This window comes from Danio rerio, chromosome 22, assembly GCF_052040795.2.
Source record: "Danio rerio strain M-AB ecotype USA chromosome 22, GRCz13ab, whole genome shotgun sequence".
Taxonomy (NCBI): Eukaryota; Metazoa; Chordata; class Actinopteri; order Cypriniformes; family Danionidae; genus Danio; species Danio rerio.
The window spans coordinates 37,858,000-37,882,554 of record NC_141042.1 but is presented as its reverse complement, the minus strand read 5'-3'; the positions used below and the strand labels follow the sequence as shown (position 1 = coordinate 37,882,554).

The window sequence follows — 24,555 nt, the reverse complement described above, 5'->3', positions numbered from 1 at the left end:
GAGATATTTTGAAGAATGTTGGAAACTGGTAACCATTGACTTCCATAGTATTTGTTCTTCCGACTATGGATGTCAATGGTTACAGGTTTCCAAAATTCTTCAAAATATCTTCTTAAAAAAAAAAAAAAAAAACTCAAAAGTTTCCAACAAGTTACACTGTAAAGAAATTACTGTAAACTTTACAGCAACTTACTGGCCATTTTGGCAACAAAAAGTCTTGCTTGCAACCAAAAATGCCGGTAAGTAACTGTAAGTTTTACAGTAAATTGTACCTATTAATTTACAATGTGGTTGTAAATTTACAGTTTTGTTGGCAACCAAAATGGTCAGTAAATTACTGTAAATCTTACAGTAAATTGTAATTATTAGATTACAGTGCGCTTCTAAATTTACAGTCTTACTGACAACCAAAATGGACAGTAAATTACTGTAAATTGTACAATAAATTGTACGTATTATTTTACAGTGAGCTTGTAAATTTACAGTCTTACTGGCAACCAAAAAGGACAGTAAATTACTGTAAATTGTACAGTCAATTATAATTACTAACTTACATTGCGTTTTTAAATTTACAGACTTATTGGCAACCAAAATGGACAGTAAAATACTGTAAATTGTACAGTCAATTATAATTACTAACTTACATTGCGCTTGTAAATTTACAGACTTACTGGCAACCAAAATGGACAGTAAAATACTGTAAATTGTACAGTAAATTGTACCTATTAATTTACAATGTGCTTGTAAATTTGCAGTTTTCTTGGCAACCAAAATGGTCAGTAAATTACTGTAAATCTTACAGTAAATTGTAATTATTAGATTACAGTGCGCGTCTAAATTTACAGTCTTACTGACAACCAAAATGGACAGTAAATTACTGTAAATTGTACCATAAATTGTACCTATTAATTTACAATGTGCTTGTAAATTTACAGTTTTGTTGGCAACCAAAATGGACAGTAAAATACTGTAAATTGTACAGTAAATTGTATCTATTATTTTACAATGAGCTTGTAAATTTACAGTCTTACTGGCAACCAAAATGGTCAGTAAATTACTGTAAATTGAACAGTAAATTATATTAATTTACAGTATGCTTGTAAATTTACAGTCTTACTAGAAACCAAAATGAACAGTAAATTACTGTAAATTGTACAGTAAATTGTACCTATTATTTTACAGTGAGCTTGTAAATTTACAGTCTTACTGGCAAATAAAACGGCCAGCAAGTTGCTGTAAATTGTACAGTAAATTGTACTTATTCATTTAGTAAATTCATGGTCTTACAGGCAACCAAAATAGCCAGTAAATTGTAATCATTAACTTTGTAAATTTACAGTTTTGCTGGCAACCATAATGGACAGTTGCTGTAAATATTACAGTAAATTGTAATTATCAATTTATAGTGCGTCTAAATAGTCTTACTGTCAACCAAAATGACCAGTAAGTTACTTTAAATACACACCAAACTCTGTAGTACTCTGTAGCTAAATAGTAAGTAAATTTTCATTTTCAAGTGAACCATCCCTTTAAGCCATTTTAATATTTCCCAATAACAGGTACCAGAGTTGCTAAATAAATTGAGCACTAGTTTGCGCGACTAAATATACACTAGCACAAATTCATCTCCATAATGGCGTCAATATGTTTTCTCGGTTTGGAAGTAATCTTCAAATTGGTTTTCCTGAATTGTGAGCCGTATGTCCCGGTTTTTCCTCAGGCGTCTCAACAGAAACCGTCTCCAGCAACTCCCAGAGCTCCTGTTCCTGAAAAACCCTGCTCTGTCCAGACTGTGAGTGACTGTTTCATTACATGCATTTATCAGGAAATACTTGCTATGATAGAAACACCCAATCAAACAAAAGACAAAGACAAAAAACAAAAAAACAAAAAACAGCACAACAATATTAGCATCCAGCTAATTTGCCAAACTTCTATAAATGAATTCACAAAAAAAAAGCACATTTTGCAGGGAATAACCCCTTATTAAAAGCTTAGGTTAGTTATAGCTATAATTAGGAGCAGTTGCTCTGATTTACACAATGTAGGTATGTGCTCTCTCTTTAAAATGCTGTGTTTATTAGCAGCTTTTAGCCTATCTAGCATGCTAATGTAAGGTAATTTAGAAAAAAAAAAACGTATGACTGAAATAGTTTACTTTAAATTGACATACTACTGTGTAAGTGTACGTCTATAATGATTTCAGATTCTTTAACTGCAGTATCTACATGCGGTTTCATAATTAAGTCAAATTTTTTTTAAAATAGGAACGTAAATATGACAAAAACATTAGCAATAACACTTAAGCTAGTCTCTACCCTGATAGCACACATACATTTTTGTTTGATTTGTGTATTTACACCTGAAAGACTTTTTTTAGAGCGCCTTTTCTTTCAATAGATCTTCAATACGTCTATTTGACGTCTCCTGATGAATGTTAAATAGATTAATAGAATACCTTTTCTTCAGTTCTCAAGATAAAATGTTCTTAAATACATACAGACTATATACTTTAAAGATTACTTGATGTAACTTGTGCTTTTATTCAAAACTCCTTCATTCATTCATTTTCTTTTCGGCTTAATCCCTTTATTAATCTGGAATCGATACAGCGGAGTGATCCGCCATTTATTCAGAACTCTGTCATTAAAGTTTTCGATTCAGAGAAATAATAAAAGGTTTATCTTGGAGATGCAAAATATACCCCCAATTTTAGAATCACCCATATCGCTTACTGGTTTGGCATCATGCATAGTTGGCAAAGGAATTATCATGTTTTATTTTGTGTTATGCTATTTCTCTGCATGTGCTATAATTAGCTTAGCATCAGCGCGTAGGTTTATTAGCAGTGGTTAGGAAGAAATAGTATTTTGAAAAAAGAGAAACAGAGGGTAAAAAGTCTGTTCTAATGAATTATTTTGTGTAAAATGTGCTTATTATTCTGGGTTTATAAGCATATCGCTTTTTATCATGCTAATTTTCAGACTGGACTAGCATAATCCTAAAATAGACAGCTTATTGCTACCAACTGCATTCATTTATATGCATCTTTATAAGTAAATATTGTCAATACTCCTTTTGTGTGTTGAATGTTAAGTGTAGAATTTTTACCAGAGTACTGTATTTCTCAAATAGTTCAGGCAATTGTTCTTTCTTATCTAGATTACTGTCCAATGGTATGGTCGAGTGCATCAAGTAAAGACTTAGATAAATTACAGTTAGTCCAGAATAGAGCAGCACGACTCATTTTACACTGCAATAGAAGAGTTAATATTATGAAAATGCATAAAACTTTAGGTTGGTTATTGGTGAAGGATAGGGTAATTGTTTCTCTGCTGTGTTTTATAAGAAATATTTCTGTGTCAAAAGTTCCAAGTGTATTGTACTGTCAACTTTTATATAGTAATGTTAGTCATCATTTTAACACCAGGGCATGCATTAAAAGGAATTTTTTTGCTTCCCATTTCAAAAACTAATGCAAAGCAACATACTGTAATGTATAGAGGGATGAAAATATGGAATGAATTGCCATCAGACATTACATGTTTTTTAACAAGTAAAATGAGGTTTAAAAAAAAATTTAAAAAATATTTAATAGAACAATATTAAGTGGATTGTTGATTTGGATGTTATGTATGAATTCTGTATATTAATGTTTTTATTGGTCTTTGTTGTTACGTATTAATGTAATTTTGTGTTATGTTCGATGGACCCCAGGAAGAATAGTTACTACCTTGGTAGTGTCTAATGGGGATCCTGATAAATAAATAAATAAATATCAATGAATTTTCACTTTGAACCACCAAAAAAAATAAATATATATATATATTTTTGGAAGGATTTCATCATTTGTGATTGATTGGGAGGATTTTGTAAGGAATCATGCATAAAATATAAGACTGTAGAGTAAAGAAACTAATAATAATATAAACAAATCATCACTGGGAGTGCTGGAATTATTGGGTTTTTTGGGAGATTAGCAGTATTTATGCACAAATTAAATAAAAAAAATTACTTTTTTTTTTTTACTAATTTATTTATGTCAAGTTAATCAACAATTTATTTACACTTGCATAACAGTATGAAAATGCTCAAGAGTAAACAGTCGGCAGCAAATTCTTTCTCATAAACTCATTTTCCCCCTGTTCACTGTTTCTTCTTAGTCTTTGAGCTCTGACGAATGAGTTTCACCTTCGCTAACATTTAATGTCTCTCAGCAAACAGACCTACAGACACAAAACGAGCAGTTTAAGATAGACGACGGGTTACAAAACCTCCTGTTGGGTTAGTTTGACTTCCCTTTTTGAAGCTTCAAAATAAAAGTCAGACAGAAGAAAGTCATATACACCAAGGATGTTTTGAGGGAGAGTAAATGATGGGGTAATTTAAATTTGGGGAACTATTCCTTTAACATTAACATATTAAAAAGAAACAACAGATCTAGCCAGATTTATTATTTATTTAAAACCAGATCAGCCATAAGTAGCCAAGTCAGCCAAGTAGAGCTTAACTCAGGAGTGTTTGAATTGAAGCTGAATTGATTCTCTGATGTAAAAAAAACATTTAATATCCCTCAGCAAACAGTCCGACAGACACAAAAAGAGCAGTGTAAGAAAGACGACAGGTTACAGAGGCGAAACCAGCATGCTCTATCTCAGATCCCACGTTTTTTTTCCTCAACTCAGGGTCTCTTTTCTTCAAGTTGTCTTTGAAGGGTTTTCAAATAAAGGGTCTGGAGTGTAATATTTGCAGGGTTTGAGCGCTGTGTTTGCTTCACCTCTGGATGTTGGCCCGCTTTAAAACTGAACTTCTTTGGCAAACATTTGTGATTAAAGACAGTTTCCAGGATACCCCGAGCTCATTTCTACAGAGGTCAGGAGGTTTCGTTGGTTTTCTTTTTGCTGGATACAATTGCGAAGCTCAAAAAATGATACAAAACTGTCTGTCTTACATGTAAATAGTAATAGTAAATAGCACTGCAAAATAAATTCATTTCTTACGTAAAGTTTTATGTCTTGTTTCTAGTCAGGGATGATTTTAGGATTTTCATTTTCAGGGGTTTTTTCATTTTCAGGGGTTCAGCTCCTTATGAAGTAAAAAAAAAAAAAAAAAAAATTATATATATAAATATATATATATATATATATATATATATAAAAAAAAAAAAAATATATATATATATATATATATATATATATATATATATATATATATATATATATATATATATATATATATATATATATATATATATACCCGGTTTATTTTTTTCCCCTATTTCTGTTTAACGGAGAGAAGTTTTTTTAACACATTTCTAAACATAATAGTTTGAATAACTCATTTCTAATAACTGATTTATGTTATCTTCGCCATGAAGACTGTAAATAATATTTGACTTGATATTTTTCTAGACACTGAGCATTTTCTTCGAAGTTTGACGTAATCTAAACCGAAACAATTAGAGGGCAGGGCATAATGTAGCTCCTCCCCCTTTAAAAAAACAGCCAATGGGGTTTTGTTTTATTACAGCTCTGCCAGTGAGAGTGTTTGAGTTCAAGTGCATCAAATGAAAAGCAAATAAGAAGCGTCCTTAAGGGGGCGGGGATTGTCAGACACTAGAGAGCATTGATTGGTCAGAAGATTTGAATAATAATATTAATAATAATAATAATAAATAATAAATAATAATAATAATAAAAAAATAATATTAATAAAAACAGTAATAATAATAATAATAATAATAATAATAATAATAATAATAATTGTTGACGTGGATAAAACAGTCAATCCATTTGGGCGGAAGCGATGAACTACAAACTTTACATGTTTATATCCGTTTTACATCTTCTAAACATGAATTTTGTCAGTGTTTTCGTGTGGACTAGCTTATAGATATCTTAAAAATGCACAATACAGATGCTAACATCTAAAAACTTCATTTTAATTTCATGAGACCTTTAAACATGACTTATATATTTCAATTTTCCCTGAATGAATGGTTTTAATGGTTAAACTTTAAGTAGAGTCCATGTAAAAATACATTGAGCAGCTGTTAAGACAACGCGGTATAATCAGGTAAAATATGCAGTTTAGTGGGTTTTTGCCTAGCAATTCACACTACACAATTCTTGACTCTAGAAGACTGGGGAATAATTAGTAATTTCTGTAATCGCTATTGTTTCATAACACACACACACTTGCTCACACCTACACACTTAGCTAAGTTCACACCTGGTTAGCGCAAATGAAACATCTCTGCTACGCAAAGCGACAGAGTTGAAGACAGAAATCTACATACAAATTGGAAATCAATCATAATTAGCGATCACCCCGGCTATTTCCGCTCTTAATTAACTGCGGTAATTAATTGTGCGTGGAGAACGCCAGCATGGCGCCAATTAGCATTTAAAAGCTAACGTCTAACAAACCTTTGAGTATCTCTGACTATTACCTGTTTTAATGAACTACGTCTTGCTCGGTTTAATTGCACGGCACAAAATTCAGGCACGAAGAAAATAAACGTGTCTGCCATGACCCACATTATCATAAAGCAATATTCCTGAGGTCTACAATCCCGGGTGTCTCTCTGAGGGGAAAAAAAAAAAGATATTATGAATTTCATTTATAAGCGCAGACGTGTTTCCCTGAAGGCATGTGTGTGTGTGTGGGCTGATGGGGGTTTTCGCAGGCAGATTGACTGAACGCGTCGCGTCCATATGGCAACTCGCTAATGAGGAAACATGTGAAACGGCATGAACAAACACGCAAATAACAAGCAAACACAGCTGTCCGTAACTATTTGTTCGCACCCATTATAAGCCTCTTTCTGCACTCCCACACATTCCTGCGTTGTTGGCTTGTTGACCCAACGCTGCCCTGAATGGATGACTTTACCTACTGTATACTGATTCAGCGTGTTGGCGTGGGTTTCCTCCGGCTGCTCCGGTTTCCCCCACAATCCAAAGACATGCGCTATGAGTAAATTGGGTGAGCAAAATTGGACTTAGTGTATGTGTGTGTGTGTGAATAGGAGAGTGTATTGGTGTTTCCGAGTACTGGGTTGCGACTGGATAGGCATCTGCTGTGTAAAACATATCTCGGAATAGTTGGTGGTTCATTCCACTGTGGCGGTCTCTGATAAATAAGCCAAAGAAAAATGAATGAATGAATGAAGGATCACTGATTCAGTGTTTAAAACTACACTGTTAACAACTATTAGTTGAATCTACAGTAACTTACCGTCAACAGTTCGCCAGTAACTTACTGTAAATCAATTACAGCAAAAATACTGTATTCACATTCACAGCGCCATTAACCTAGCTGCATATGTATTTACAGTATTGTACACTTTTACTATAAAATATACCACCATTTTCACAATGAGACTTTAAAATACAGTAACATACCGCATAGCTGTCCTACAGTAAAATACAGATGTAAATGCGAATATGTAAATGTTATTTTTAATGCACCATTTGTCTTACTGCATGTGTATGTACAGAATTGTATATGTTTACTGTAGAATATACAGCCATTTTAGCAATGCAGCTTTACGGTAACATTTGCTACAACTGTCCTACAGTAAAATACAGATGCTATTCGGAAAACGTTATTGTTACATCACCATTTAACTTGCTGCATACAGTATGTATTTACAGAAGTGTAAATCTTTACTGTAAAATTTTCACAATGCAACCTTAAAATACGGTAACATACCGCATAACTTACAGTAAGACAAGATGTAAATGTGAAAATAAAAATGTTACTGTAAAAAAATCTTGCTGTATATGTGTATATGCTTGGCCCGCGGGCCAAAGTTGGCAGATGATAACCTTTGATTTGGCACGCCAACCAATCAGAGAAGAGAAGGACAAATGATGGGGAAGGTTAGGGTGAGTCCCTGAAACAGAGATGGTCATTTGTAGTATTACATAACTTTTAATTTGTTTGTTTAATTGCTGAGCTACAAAAAAAACCCAAAAAGCTTGTTATAAATGAGAGTACATTATAAAATGTAATATATAAATATTGATATGATTAAATTATTTGTCATATATTTCTTGATATAATTAAATTAGGAAATTACCATGGCAACTTCATGTAATGCAATTTGGTATATTTAGCTTTGGCCCACCACCCTCAGTCCTGTTTGTGTTTTTGCCCTTCCCAAGAAGAAGTTTGGGCACCCCTGATTTACTGTATAATATGTTTTTACTGTAAAATATACAGTAATTTTCACAGTGCAGCTTTAAAATACAGTAACAGACCACATAACTGTGGCTTAACTCTTGAATAGTAAATGTTTGAGCTGAAGCTGAATCGAATCTCTGAATCTCTTCTTTTTTCTCTTCAGTTTCCTCTGTCGACCCCTAACCAGCGTTCAGACAGTGAAATCTGCTTGCTCTTTGAAGCAGAAATTATTCATTATATTTACATGAGTGACAAACGAGGTCAGTGAACCCTAGAATGCAAATGTAACCCATAAACCCCTATACAGAGTCTATATCTGGGTCAAAATGACTAAATTAGGTAAAAAAATGGTCAAGAATCACCACCAATTAGGTGCATTTGTTCAAATAAGGCATGCGGGACGTTAGTCTGATAAATGATAGCTGCTGCTGCTAGTTCAGACAAAAACATTATTAGTCTGTCTATCTATCTATCTATCTATCTATCTATCTATCTATCTATCTATCTATCTATCTATCTATCTATCTATCTATCCATCCATCCATCCATCCATCCATCCATCCATCCATCCATCCATCCATCCATCCATCCATCCATCCATCCATCCATCCATCCATCCATCCATCTATCTATCTATACATCATTCTATCTATCTATCTATCTATCTATCTATCTATCTATCTATCTATCTATCTATCTATCTATCTATCTATCTCTATCTATCTATCTATCTATCTATCTATCTATCTATCTATCTATCTATCTATCTATCTATCTGTCTATCACCTACCTACCTACCTACCTACCTACCTGTGTGTCTGTCTGTCTGTCTGTCTTTCTGTCCGTCCGCCCGCCCATCCATCCATCCATCCATCCATCCATCCATCCATCCATCCATCCATCCATCCATCCATCTATCACCTACCTACCTACCTACCTGTGTGTCTGTGTGTCTGTCTGTCTGTCTGTCTTTCTGTCCGTCCGCCCGCCCATCCATCCATCCATCCATCAATCCATCCATCACCTACCTACCTACCTAACTGTCTGTCTGTCTGTCTGTCTGTCTGTCTGTCTGTCTGTCTGTCTGTCTTTCTGTCCGTCCGTCCACCCGCCCATCCATCCATCCATCCATCCATCCATCCATCCATCCATCCATCCATCCATCCATCCATCCATCCATCCATCTATCACCTACCTACCTACCTACCTACCTACCTACCTATCTATCTATCTATCTATCTATCTATCTATCTATCTATCTATCTATCTATCTATCTATCTATCTATCTATCTATCTATCTATCTATCTATCAATTTTAGCCGTTGTAGCTAACTGTGGCTTTGTAAATAAGCCACAGTTAGCTACAACGGCTAAAATTGATTGTATTGTGTATTTTATTGTGGTGTTGATCAGTGAGCACCCACCGAGTTAAATATATCAAATAAACAAAAATAAAATAATAAATCCAGTAAAATTCTGAGATTTTGAGTGCATATTCTCTTAATGCAGTTTCTCAGTACTGTGTGTCTGTATTATTGGCTTTTACAGGAAATAGCGGCAGAGCAAGCTAATGTCATGCCGTTAGCTTTTAGCGTTTCACTGCATTGTACTCTTTAAACTAAGAAAATGAGCTTTAATTTGCAGAGCTCTTTGTGCGTCCAGGAAACACTTTGATCAGATGTTGACTGGAGCTTGAACCGATTGCGGGAACTTAACTACAGTTTGCAATTTCAGTAAAAAAACACATGCATTAGGAAAAGGTCAGCGCTGGCTTTCACATGTGGAGGGGGAAACACAGATGTAATGACATTTAGGAATCCAGATGTTCTTTTGTTAACTGGCTGTTTTGCTTGACGAGATATGAAACATTTGACTGCCGTTTCGAGGCTCGGTTTATTTCTCAACACATCAGAAATTTGCTTTTATTTTTGTGTGTAAAAGTCATCACAGATCCACTGTTACTCAGGAATGTCCTAAACTGTGCTCAGATTCAACAAAATGTATCTTATACAGTATGAGCTGTTAATGAAAAGTGAAGAGACATAATGGTTTTTGAAAAAAAGCTAGAAAAAAGCGTTACATATGGAGTACCAGTAGAGAAAAGCTTCCCTCCTGAATCCAATTAGAAATGTCTGAGTTCTCATTTATCTAAAGTGTGGATTGATTGGTTGGTTGGTTAACTGATTGACCGACTAACTGGCTGATTGATTGGTTGCCTGATTAATTGGTTGGTGCTTGGTTGGTTGGTTGGTTGGTAGATTGATTGGTTCATCTGTTGACTGAATGACTGACCAACTGGCTGATTGATTGGTTACCTGATTTATTGATTAATAAATTGGTTGGTTGGTTGATTGGTTAATTGATTGATTGATTGATTGATTGGTGCTTGGTTGGCTAGTTAATTGGTTGGTTGATTGATTGATTGATTGGCTGATTGGTTGGTTGATTGGTTGATAGGTTGACTGATTGACTGATTAACTGGCTGATTCATTTTTTGCCTGATTGATTGCTTAATTAATTGATTGGTTGATTGAATAATTGATTAGCTGACTAGTTGGTTGGTTAATTGGTTGATTGGTTAATTGGTTGACTGGCTTGTTAGTTAATTAGTTGATTGGTTGGTTAATTAATTGATTGATTAGTTGATTTGTTGATTAGTCGTTCGGTTAATTGGTTGATTGGTTAATTGTTTGACTGGCTTGTTGATTGATTGATTGATTGATTGATTGATTGATTGATTGATTGATTGATTGATTGATTGATTGATTGATTGATTGATTGATTGATTGATTGATTGATATTGATTGATGCTCGGTTGGTTGTTTGGTTGGTTGACTAATTAACTGACTGGCTGATTGATTGTTTCCCTTATTTATTGATTAATAAATTGATTAGCAAGTTGGTTGGTTGATGGGTTGACTAGTTGGATAGTTGATTGGTTGACTGGTTGGTTGGATGGTTGATTGATTGGTGCTTGGTTAGTTGGTAGATTAGTTGGTTGGTTGATTGATGGACTGATTAACTGGATGATTGATTGGTTGCCTAATTGATTGATTGATTTATTTAATCCAATCCAATCTAATCTAATCTAATATGACTGATTGATCAAATATCTGCAAAGAGCACATCTCTGTCACTAACATCTGAGACATAAATGTGAACACAATTGTCTTTTTTACCTTTAAGATTTTTTTAACATTGTTAATTTTTATTTTCATTAATAAATATAAATTAAATACATACATACATAATAATATCTATTAAAAACAAATTAATTGATTGATTGGTTGTTTAATATTTAATTATATAAGCTCAGATTATAAGTATAACAGGACCACCTCAAATAAAACAGGTAAGGGCTAACAATGTTGTTAATAATAGAGTTAATAAATGCGGTTTCTTTCAATATACTGTAATAGTGCAAATGCTAGGTTCAAAATAATCAACATAAATGATAAAAAGGGTCAATCTGGCCTGTATATTTGAGTGTAATACATGCGTAAGACATTCCAGGGGAAATAACTATAACTAAAACTGATCTCATGCCAACCTTTAAGTAAATGAGAGATTTTATTGCTAATCTAATTAATTTAAATAATTACTTAAGAAAAATCTTTACTGCAAAGTTTTGAATATTGTACAGAATCAAGGCATCAAAAAAGACAAAAATAATTGTTTAGTTCTATACTCTTTCTGGGTGTTTACTTGTATTTATCTGAAGTAATTATTTGAGACATAATTAAGATTCGTCCACTAGTCTATAAGACATTGGGATGTTTGATTGGGAATGATGTTTTACATTTTGATGGGTTGTGCATGGATTGAACTCTCTTAATAAACCTATAAACTCTTTAATCAGGGATTTGAGTGAAAATAACATCCAGATGATCCCAAGAAGAGCATTCAGAGGAGCTACAGACATCAAAAACCTGTGAGTTACACTTTCATTTCATTAAACATTTAATTTTTCATTTTAAATTGACCAATTGGATTGAAATGGGTTTAAAATGGGTGAATTGGATTAAAAAATAAGCGAATGTGGCCTTGTAAAATTGTATATTATAACATGGCTCAGTGGGTAGCACGATCGCCTCACAGCAAGGTCACTGATTTGAGCCTCAGCTGGGTCAGTTGACATTTCTAATTTCAAGTTCTAATATTCAAATTAGGCCTAATTTTAATAGATATATGCCAATTATATGCATTAAAAGCACAAAAAAAAACGTTTTTATTTTAAATGAATTTTGACAGTAAAAGTGGGAATCTCTTTTTATCAGCCTATAATAATCAGAAAATATACAGCTAGAAAATAAATCTATTTTTTTGTAGAATAAAATGTAGATAATCAGCCAAATTGTGTATTGTTAAATTGCAAATCCTTTAGTAAAACCCTTCAGAATACAGATATGAATAAATATGTGCAGTTTGGTGCTGGAATGGGGATTTATATAAATCTAATTTAGATCAAATGTGCTCTAAAATACACACACAAATTAATCAAATGTGACAAGAGGAAGACCTTCGTGGTTAGCACTGTCACTTCACAGCAAGAAGGTCGCTGGTTCACGGCTGGGTGAGTTTGCATGTTCTCCCTGTGTTGGCGTGGGTTTCCTTCGGGTGCTCCGGTTTTAAGTGTGATCCAACGAACTAACAAAGGCGCTAAAGGGCAATTTATAAACTAAATTGGCCATAGAGTATGAGTGTGTGTGAATTTGAGAGTGTATGGGTGTTTCTCAATACTGGGTTGCAGCTGGAAAGGCATCCACTGCGTAAAACATGTCGTAATAGTTGGAAATGATTGAATGAATCAATGAATGAATGAATGATCCAAGCATTGTGTCCGATCTCAGACAGCTGGATAAAAACCACATCAGCTGCATTGAAGACGGAGCGTTTCGAGCCATGAGGGTCCTGGAGGTCCTGTATGTACTCACTGTTTCTGTGTTCATGCATGTAAATTAGTAATTTATTAAAATATGCATTATTTATTGCTCGTACAGTACACTTGCAGTGTATATGGATTTTATTGGCCTATATACAACATGATTTTTTTTTTCTGCTGGTTCTTCTCCACAGCACTCTGAACAACAACAACATCAGTGCAATCCCCATTTCCAGTTTTAACCACATGCCCAAATTACGAACATTGTAAGTCCTGATCCATTTTTTGTTACATTTCTTCTAGTGATGCGCTGATCTTCATTTTCATGATGATTCTGATTGCTGATTTTTTTTTAGTAACAAATGGACAGATTTATTTTGTTCGTTTTTAATACTACTACTATTACTACTACTACTACTACTACTAATAATAATAATAATGATAATGATAATAATAATAATAGTAATAATAATAATAATAAGATAATAATAATAATAATAATAATAATAATAATGAAAATAATAAGATAATAATAAGATAATAATAATAATAATAATAATAATAAGATAATAATATTAATATTAATAATAATAATAATGATAATAATAATATTAATTATAATAATAATAATGATAATAATAAGATAATAATAATAAGATAATAATAATAATAATAATAATGATGATGATAATAATAATAATTATGATAATGATGATAATAATACTTTTAATAATAATAATAATAATGATAATGATAATAATGATAATAATAATATTAAGATAATAATAATAATAATAATAGTGATAATAATAATGATAAAATAATAATAATAAAATAATGATAATAATAATTTTAATAATGATAATGATAATGGTAATAATAATAATAATAATAATAATAATAATAAAATTTATAATAATAATAATAATTATTATAATAATAATAATGATAATGATATTATTAATAATAATAACAATTATAATAATAATTATAATAATAATAATAATGATAATGATGATGATAATAATAATAATATAAAAATAAAAAATAAAAATTAGTCAGTTAGTTTGTGAAATACGCACGGTAAATGGGAGAAAAAAAACTCTGCATTTCTGTGTAACTTAGATGCACTTGGTTGGTAGCGCCATAAAGCCGTGTGTGTGTGTATAGACTATCCCGTCACAAAATATGGCAAAAATCATACACAACCAGGCCCGGATTGGCTAATCGGGATGACTGGGAGAATTCCCGGTGCGCCAGTCCTTTTTCCTGGCTGCGAGGGCCAGAGTCCCTAACTGCTTGCACTCTCAGCAGTCACACTTTTTTCATTTATTTATTTATTTGACAATAGCCTCACTCTTTTTATTCATTATTTTGCCGCAGCTCTGCACTATTTATTTTAAATTAAATTAAATTAAATTAAATTAAATTAAATTAAATTAAATTAAATTAAAATAAATTAAATTAAATTAAATTAAATTAAATTAAATTAAATTAAATTAAATTAAATTAAATTAAATTAAATTAAATTAAATTAAATTTAATTGAAGTGAATTGAGTTGAGTTAAGTTGAATTGAATTTTAGTGTTTCGTGACCCTTTAAGTGTAAGTGAAATGTTAAGTACAGTGAGGATTTTCATTGTGCTACAAGTCCTTGAATTTGCTGTTCATAAAAACGTGGGAGCCCTGTTTATTGTAAAGTTTTGTTTGTTTCATTGAGGATTGCATCAGAATCCTGGAGTGTTTGTGGAGTTTTCATGTGTGTGTGTGTGTGTTGTCAGCCGTCTGCACTGGAACTCTCTGCGCTGTGACTGTCACCTGTCGTGGCTCTCTCAGTGGCTCCGGCAGAGGCCAGCGCTCGGTCTTTACACCCAGTGCAGTTCTCCAGCGCACCTGCACGGACTTAACCTGGCAGAGCTGCAGAAGAAGGACTTCACCTGCGCTGGTACACCTGCGCACTTTTCACTTTTTATTTGTACATTTACTTTACTTTTCCTAATTAAAAAAATACTTTTAAAATGGAAAACGGTTCATTTAAAACATTTGTCCTTGTGCTTAAGCTAGAATGATATACAACCGACATACAATTGAATTATTAGCCCTCCTGAATTATTTTTCCCTCTATATACCCCCCCCCCCCAATATATAAGTAATATAAGATGTTTGTTATGATCACTAGCAGTGTAACCCTTGTAGGTTGCTAGAGAGCAGTCCCTGTCATTCAACTGAACTACAAATCCCATCATACACTGCACTCACACATCAGTTCCAGATCACCTGTTTATTACACACACACAGCTGAAGCTCGTGAAGACTCTGATTATTAATACAGCACACACAGAGACATCTGCAGTGATCTTCACAAAGCATTTCCCTGTTGTTCCTAGCCATGTTTTTGACCTTGGTTTGTCTGTTCACTGTTTATGTTGCTTTGCTGCCTGCCTCGACCTCTTTGCCTGTGACTTCCATTTCTCTTTTGGATTACCTTCATGTTACCACTTGCACCTGTTTTGACCTTTGCCTGCCTGACTCTGGCATTTGAATCCAACCACACCTCATTACAATGTTGTATTTTCCTCCCTGAGGTGCTCTGGACTCCAGTCCTCAGCCGTGTGGTCTTGCGTCCGGCTCTTGTCCGCCCATGTGCTCCTGCACCAACAATATTGTGGACTGTCGAGGAAAAGGTCTGACGGCAATTCCAGCAAACATGCCCGAGAGTATGACTGAGATGTGAGTGTTTGTATATATTCATATTAGTGTATAACTATATATATGTTTATATATACAGTTAAAGTCAGAATTATTAGCTCCCTTCAAAATTTGTTCTCCTTTTTAAAATATTTTCCAAATGATGTTTAACAGAGCAAGGAAATTTTCACAGATTGTCTGATAATATTTTTTCTTATGGAAAAAGTCTTGTTTGTTTTATTTCGGCTAGAATAAAAGCAGTTATTAATTTTTTAACACCATTTTAAAGACAAAATTTAAGATATATTTTTTCTCAATAATCTACAGAAAAAAATATTATTATATAATAACTTGCCTAATTTTTTGTTAATTTAACTCTAATTAACCTATTTTAACTATATAACCTAGTTAAAGGTGCAGTAGGTAATTCTCTTTAGAAACATTTATTGCTGTGATAGTAAGGATTAAAGTAAATGTAATTATTGGGGATGTAACAGTTCACAAAAATCACGGTTCAGTTTGATGCGACACAGTGGTGTCACGCTTTAGTATGTTTTCGATACGGCAAAAAAAGAAAAAAAGACAGAGGATTTCTCTGATTTTAATTTACCGGCCCTATTATTAGTTAACAATAAAACCAACCCAGGCTCATTGTGGAAACGTAGCCCCGCAGTTGTTTCTGGAGACTGCGAAATACGTCCCGGGAGGTACGTATTTGTGCAGTATTTGTTTTCGCGAATCCGCGAGAGGCCGCTGTGCCTCGCTTTTTTGCGTCGTTCCCGCCCGCGATGTTCTCACGCGAAAAGCCGCCGGAGGCCGCTGTCGAGCGACCGTCTGTCCGGCTGACCCAGCCGCCCTCCTCCTCCTTCCCTAAACCCAAGTGACAATTTATAAAAGCCGTCTAGAAAAGAAAAGCAAAAGCCCTCTTCCGATTTTGACAGAGTTTGCGGATTTGCCGCATTCGCGCCCAGTTATGAACTCGTTCGCTTTAAATTTTTTGGATTGTGTTTTTCATCTTACCTGATTTCTGGAACCGCTCTTCCCCGGACCCGAACGTCGCCGTGGTTGGCTCCTCCTCCGGGCCTCCGCTCCGCCGATGTAACACCATGAGCTAAGCGGGCAAACTGGTTGCATCGGCAAAGCCCTCCACACAGAGGTGAGTGAGCCGTTGCAGCCGGCAAGCGCGAAGAAGAGGAGCGGCGTCACACCGCCCCGCAGTGTTCGCTCGAAAAAACCAAATGCGGCCATATGTACCTCCGGCCACGTAAATCACGGTCTCTAGAAACGTCAGTGTGGCTAGGTTTTCAAAATGAGCTTGGGTTGAATAATACTGCTGTGTTCTCACGGGTGGTGTCTGATATTGCACAGATGATATTGACATATAGGTTATTATTTGCATACGTCATCTTGATAGCAGTAACAGTCTTTTCATGAGCTGCAATATTAGTTTCATCTAAGTGAATGCATCCTCTTTAGCGATGGTGAACGCGGTATCAATCACACCATTGATAGCATCATGACGATTAAATGAAGGATTAAATATTGTTAGAACATCTCCTGCTTAAAATGTGTAGATTCAGTGACAAACACTGTTACCTGAAAACTCCATCCCACCAGCTTTACAGTGAATGGCTTTAGTCATTTTCACAGGGGGCTTTAAACACTGGAAGTCTTTTAACCACTCTTGGAAAAGCGTAAATGCTGGATTGACATTCATTACATGATCATTAATCAGATGTGCCATTATTTGTAACTTTAGGTGGTTTCTAAAACTAAATTTGTCAGTGTTGTTTTTATTCTCTTGTATCCAGACCTTTAAGTTTTCACGGCTGTAGCTCCCTGTCATTGGAACTGAGTGATTGACAGCTGATATTAACCAATCTATTCGCGTTCTGTTCTAGCGCAGTGGGCCAATAAGAAGAGCTTGAAGATGGGGGAAGCATTGCGGGCTTTGTTTACTGCAAGTTGACATGTCAAATGTTTTAACCCATTCCTGATGCACTGCGTTTGGCATTTTTAGGTTAATATGTGAATGCCTCCTAATTCCGTGCACGTGGTGAACATTTTGCTGTGAAAACTGGTCGCACAATATCAATTTTATGCACTCCCCAAATATATTTTGACATCGCATAGATAATATTTCGGGCGCATATGCAACCAAAACAGTCGCAATTTCGAGCCCTGTCTCATATTTACAGCTATAAATGTACCCAAACCAAAGTGTTTCCAAATGCCAGATCCACTGTTGGTTATAGGAGGATTACATTAACGTTATCGAGAGCTAAGGCAGCCTGTGCCTGACTGGAGTAGTGTTTGAAGGTGGGCGGGGAAGCTTGTCACGTCATTTGAGATGCCTTGTTGAACGTTGTTGCAATGAAAACATTATATTTTGTATACTTATTCTCTTTTATCTTCTTAGATATTAGTCTGAATCGTTCGGTTTGTTATGTGCACCGAACCAAAAGTCTCGTACCGAACGGTTCAATACGAATACGTGTATCGTTACACCCTTAGTATTTATATGTATTTTTATTTTCTTGGTAGAGAATAGGACTAAAAAATGTTCATCCAATTAAAAATTTCTGGCTAAAAATTACAATAGGTAGTCAAAACTGTCCGTCAACAAATGTAGATTTGTACAAACCTGAATCAGTGTTGGAGTTGCTTTTGCATGCTGTAGGGATGAAACCATGTTTGCAGTGTTTATTTTAACACACAAAGCGTTATTTTACGAATAGGCTACATGTGTTTTTCAGCCACTGAAAACGTCAGAAGATGTGACCATTTTCATAATTTACTGTTTACAACATCGATAGGGTGATTTAATCAAAATGTAGTCAGTTAAACAGACCTAAGCATTCATTTAGTTGTTCATGCGTAAAACGAGATGAAAAGCTTCCTCTGCAAGTGACGTCATTTACAAGCACCACCTGTGGCCACTTGCATGAAAGTCCTTCTGTAATTTACCTTAATGGTGTCCCTGAGATGGAAAAATCTCTGAGGTAACGGATTTCATCAAGATCGTTGCAACAAACTTCTTATGTGTTTTGGTGTTTCGAGCAGTGGCGTAGCGGACGGGCCCGCAGGGCACGCACCGCGGGGGGGCCCCGCATGATTAGGGGGCCCCACGTCGTCGTGATTTTCAATAATTTAAAATCCACCGGCGAACGCAATAATCAAACTCTTGGGAACAACTGTGGTTGGAACCAAAGTTCACACGTCTGTGTTCTCTGAACACCTCTCAAGCGGTGGACTACTTCATTCTGATTGCTTGCCGACAATGTTGCCAACTTAGCGAATTTGTCACTAAATTTAGCAACTTTTCAGACCCCCTTAGCGACAAATCTAGCGACTTTTTTTGTGTGTTATTGGAGATTTTTTTTAGACTGTCATTTGTCCATACTGTACCGTCCCTACTCTTCTCAACGAGCTGCGTGTGATGCCGCCGGCCCCTCCCCCGCCTCACAGCACTGACAGGCGGTCCAGTCAGTCCTCATACAGCAGCCTCTCCCACCTGCAGCCCGAGAGCAGATCACCCCTCTGCGTACCGACGACAAATAATTTAGCACAGGCAGTGTGAAGGTATTTCCCTTGTACAGTCAAACCGATCTACTTCTACTTTATTTGAACAATTTAATTGGACCGTTTATTCTTTTCTTGTTCACAATCACAGATATTAGTGACAGTTTCTGAACTTGTCTGAGTTTATTACATATGAGAGATTACTGCACATTCACTACACATCTATAATAACATACTGTATTCAAACAGCAATACATTTAGTTAAATAAACATGCTTATATAAAGTGTAGTGCAATTATAAATACCCCTTTATTAACCATAGGCTGTTAAACAGAAACGGTAGAACGTGATGACGCCAGTCATATGCAAATTGACGTATGACATATCTCCCCCCCCCCCCCCTTTATCAGGGGGCCCGTCAGCGATCCCTGCAGGGGGGCCTCTGCATTTTGCGCTACGCCACTGGTTTCGAGACACTTTAAGCTGAATGCTAGTGTCTTGCAAAATAGTCAAATATTATCCAATTTCACAGGAGGGCGAAAAACTCTGACTTCAACTGTACATAAGTATTGTAAATAAATCGATTGAGTGCTGGGCTCAAAAATCTGCAGACATCTGTGTTTTTAACCATGTGCCTCTAGTAATAAAGCAATAATATAGACTCTACTAGCAGCTCTGCTAAACTACAAATGTTTCTCTGTTTTCCAGACGACTGGAGCAGAACGGCATCAAATCTGTACCTCCGGGAGCGTTTTCCTCTTACAAGAGACTGCGGAGAATGTGAGTGAGGATAGCAAAACACAATCACCAAATAGCACCACACATAACTGTAGGTTTAAAGGGACAGTTCACCCAAAACTGAATATGTATAGCTCATTTTATAACAATCAGGGCACTCAAGAAGTCTTTTTACCTCATTAGAGCATTAAAGAAGAGGATCACACCTTATTCTAATGTACAATTAACCATTAAAATAAACTTTTAGCTAAATAAACCGCTATTTTGCTGCTTATTTATACACTCAAAGATAATTATGTTACTGCTTGTTCAAACTTCTTATTTAAAATGAGCTGAAACAACACAATTCTTGAGGTTTTTTTTTTTTTTTTGTAAAGGTAACACTTTAAAGTCAGGTGTGTGTGAAGCGAAAGTTGCTGATACTTTTATTATGGTGGCTTGAGAAAGTCAACATACTTTTATACTGCATAAACTTATAATTCTTACGTCTTCTTCCTCTTAGACTATTTTAAGAACGCATCTCCTCCTAGACCGTTCACACTACAACCATCAAACCAAACCTCTAGACTATACTGAATTAAGTTACTATATCGTTTCCAACTGATCTGACTTACAGTTTCCTCAAAACTAAGCCGGAAAGTTCAGAAAAGTCTCATTGACTTAACATTGGACCAAATTTTGTGGCCTCATAACTTTGAGCCAGACTGTCATACAGACTTAAAGTTGGGCTTATTTCTCTCAGACTATCAATCTGCCAATCACTGATGACCTTTAAACTTACTAGCCACACCCTAGCAACCACTTACAGCACCCTAGCAACTGTCCCATACACTTCCATTGTAAAAAAACTGCCGTTGACTTTACATTGAATACCAATCCATACTAACAATACACTGATCCACACTAGGAACATGCTAATGACATACAAACATACTTATCTTACTAGCAGCATGCTAATTCATACTAGAAACATACTAATTCAAACTAAATTCAAGCTAAGAGCATGCTAGTTTATACTAGAAACATGCTAGCAACATGCTAATTCATGCTAGAACCATACTAATGACATGCTAGTTGGGTGTTAGGGTGTCAGCAAAATAATTAAAATCAAGTGTGCTAGCAAAATAAACATGGTAAACTTTGATTTCACAAGGACTTTAATGTTCTAATTAAAAACTATGTCTTCATCTACGTCGCCTACGTCTCCAGTGGCCTGTAAATTAACTGAACATTTAAATGTTTGGGTGAACTATATCTTTAAGCAGTAGCTGGCGATCATTTATTCAGAATCTACTCTATTTGTTATGAACCAGATGTTTGTTTTCTCTTCTAATAAGGATCATTGTGTTTTTCATTTGTTCATAATTGTGTGTTTTTCTCCTCAGCGATTTGAGTAATAACCAGATATCAGAAATAGCTCCTGATGCCTTTCACGGTCTGCGCTCTCTCAACTCACTGTAAGTGTGCCGTTATCGTTTATTCACATTGCTTAAGGAGGCTAAAAGTGGCGGATCTGTTCGGCGAAATATCTAACCCGCATCTCTTAGGACTGTTTGGCGAAATATTTGACGGCATATCAAACGACTGAAACGATTTAACTAGAGAAATCTCCACCGTGCTGCTGAGTGAGAGCGCTTCTCACTGAACAGCGCAGCAGCGATGACGTAAGCGTGCCGAAGCCCATTTGTGGTGTGAGCGCGGGCCGTCGGGGGAGACGGGAGGGGGCACAAGCGTGCTTTGGCCCGGTTCGAGGCAACTGTACCTAGTGTGAGTACGGCCTTAAAGGGAATGGGAGATGAGACTCGGATTGGTTTATTCTCAAAACACACCTATAACTCATTAAAAAAATAAGCTCAACCCTGTTAGACCATGCTCAGCCACTCTGCTTCTCAGCTTTGGAATTCACTTCCTACTGATCTCCATAACTTAGACTCTCTTTTACAATTTAAATCCAAACTCAAAACACATCTGTTCAGAACAGCTTATTCTCTTTAACCTGACCGCATCTTTAAAGTTTGTATTGTATTCTATTGGCTTTTATTGTGTTTTTATTTGAACTGATTGTTCTAGCTGTCCTGTACCTTGCGTGTCATGAAAGGTGCCTTTAAATAAAATACATTATTATTATTATTATTACTATTATTACTATTATTATTACTATTATTACTATTATTATTACTATTATTATTATTACTATTATTATTATTATTATTACTATTATTATTATTATTACTATTATTATTATTATTATTACTATTATTATTATTATTATTATTACTATTATTATTATTATTATTGTTATTATTATTATAATTATTATTATTATTATTATTATTGTTATTATTATTATTATTATTATTAAATAATAAGAAAAAATATTATAGGAAATACTGTGAAAAATTCCTGAATCTGTTCAACATCATTTGAGAAATATTTGAGAAAAAAGATATTCACAGGAGGCCTGTGACATTTAGATTTCAATTGTAGATATTGTGTTGTGTGTCAGAAAGCCGCACATGGACATTGTGAGGAAATGACCCATGAAAAAAAACCTCAAGCCAATGTGTGTGTCTTCATGAAATGTGGTAAAAGTCATAAAGCGCACAGACATTAGCAATGAAATGATCCTGCCGCAGAGATGTGGACATTACTGATGATGTTTCATAAACTACACTGACCTGCAGCCGTTTGCAGCACAGCGGGAGCAGGAAACACTGATTGTCCTGCAGCGGGACGCTTAATGTGCTACATTTGTTACACAGTGTCTCATAAAACTGCAGTCATCTAAACAAATATATACATTTTTGTTTAGGCAAGACATTGCAGGTCAGTGGGGGGGGGGGGGGGGTGGGGGGGGGCGGGGGGGGAAGAGTCAATTATTTATTGAATATACACATTTTTTGACAGTGAATATATGAATAAATGAGTGAAGATATACATTTTAAAATTACAGGTTTTCTAAAATGTTGCTTGAATATGCAAATGAGGCATTATTTATTGAATATAACATTTTTGACAATGTATATATGAATACGTGAGTGAATATATACATTTTAAAATGACAGGTTTTCTAAAATGTTGCTTGAATATGCAAATGAGGCATTCTTTAATCAATATATACATTTAAATACAATTAATTTATGAATGAATAGGTAAATTTGGAAATTCGTGAATATGTCAAATGTTCTTCTTTTTTTCCAAAATGTTCCTTAAATATGCAAATGAGGCATTATTTAATGAATATATGCATTTATTGTCAATAATTATATAAATTTTTCGATTCCACATTTTCCCTTTTTTCTAAAATGTTGCTTACATGTGTAAATGAGGCATTTTTAATTATTAATATATGCATTTATATTTAATGAATAAATGTATACTTGAATGAATAAATACATTTTAAAATCACAGGTTTTCTAAATTGTTTCCTAAATATGCAAATAAAGGCATTATTTAATGAGCATATACATTTATATACATTGAATATATGAATGAATATTTAAATGTTTTAATTCCACATTGTTTCTTATTTTTTATAAATGTTCCTCGAATATGCAAATGAGCCATTCTTTAATGAATATATACATATATGAACAATTAATTTATAAATGAATATGTAAATTTGTGAATATGTCAAATGTTCTTCTTTTTTTCTAAAATGTTCCTTAAATTTGGAAATGTGGCCAACACATTTTCTAAAATGTTGTTTACATATGCAAATGAGGCATTCTTTAATGGATATGTGAATTTATATATAATGAATATATGAATATTTGAATGAGTATATACATTTTAAAATGACAGGTTTTCTAAATCGTTTCCTAAATATGCAAATGAGGCATTATTTAATGAGCAAATACATTTATATACATTGAATATATGAATGAATATTTAAATGTTTTAAATCCACATTGTTTCTTATTTTTTATAAATGTTCCTCGAATATGCAAATGAGCCATTTTTAATGAATATATACATTTATGTACAATTAATTCATAAATGAATATGTAAATTTGTGAATAAGACAAATGTTCTACTTTTTTTCTAAAATGTTCCTTAAATATGGAAATGTGGCCAACACATTTTCTAAAATGTTGCTTACATATGCAAATGAGGCATTGTTTAATCCATATATGCATTTATTGACAATGAATATACAAATGAATATATACATTTTTAAACTCCACACACTCCACATATATATTTACTCCATATATATATGTATGTATATATATATATATATATATATATATATATATATATATATATATATATATATATATATATATATATGCAACTGAGGCATTTTTTAATGAATATATGCATATACTTGAATGAATATATACATTCTAAAATGACAGGTTTAAAAAAAATTTCTGAATATGCAAATGAGGCATTATTTAATGAACATGTACATTTATATACATTAAATATTTGAATGAATATATAAATGTTTTAAGTCCACATTGTTTCTTATTTTGTATAAATATGCTTGAATGTGCAAATTATGCATTCCTTTATGAGTATATACATT

The 24,555-nt window shown here is 34.1% G+C and overlaps 1 protein-coding gene across 2 annotated transcripts in view; it reads left to right on the top strand.

Annotated features, from left to right (window-relative positions):
• Positions 1-24,555, top strand: part of slit1b (slit homolog 1b (Drosophila)) — a 94,701-nt gene that overhangs the window by 18,808 nt on the left and 51,338 nt on the right. For both annotated transcript variants that reach the window (XM_087302940.1, NM_001034975.1), the window contains 8 exon segments: positions 1,721-1,792; positions 12,051-12,122; positions 13,042-13,113; positions 13,268-13,339; positions 14,855-15,018; positions 15,659-15,803; positions 19,992-20,063; positions 21,407-21,478. In XM_087302940.1, the coding sequence (XP_087159066.1) occupies positions 1,721-1,792; positions 12,051-12,122; positions 13,042-13,113; positions 13,268-13,339; positions 14,855-15,018; positions 15,659-15,803; positions 19,992-20,063; positions 21,407-21,478 (741 nt within the window).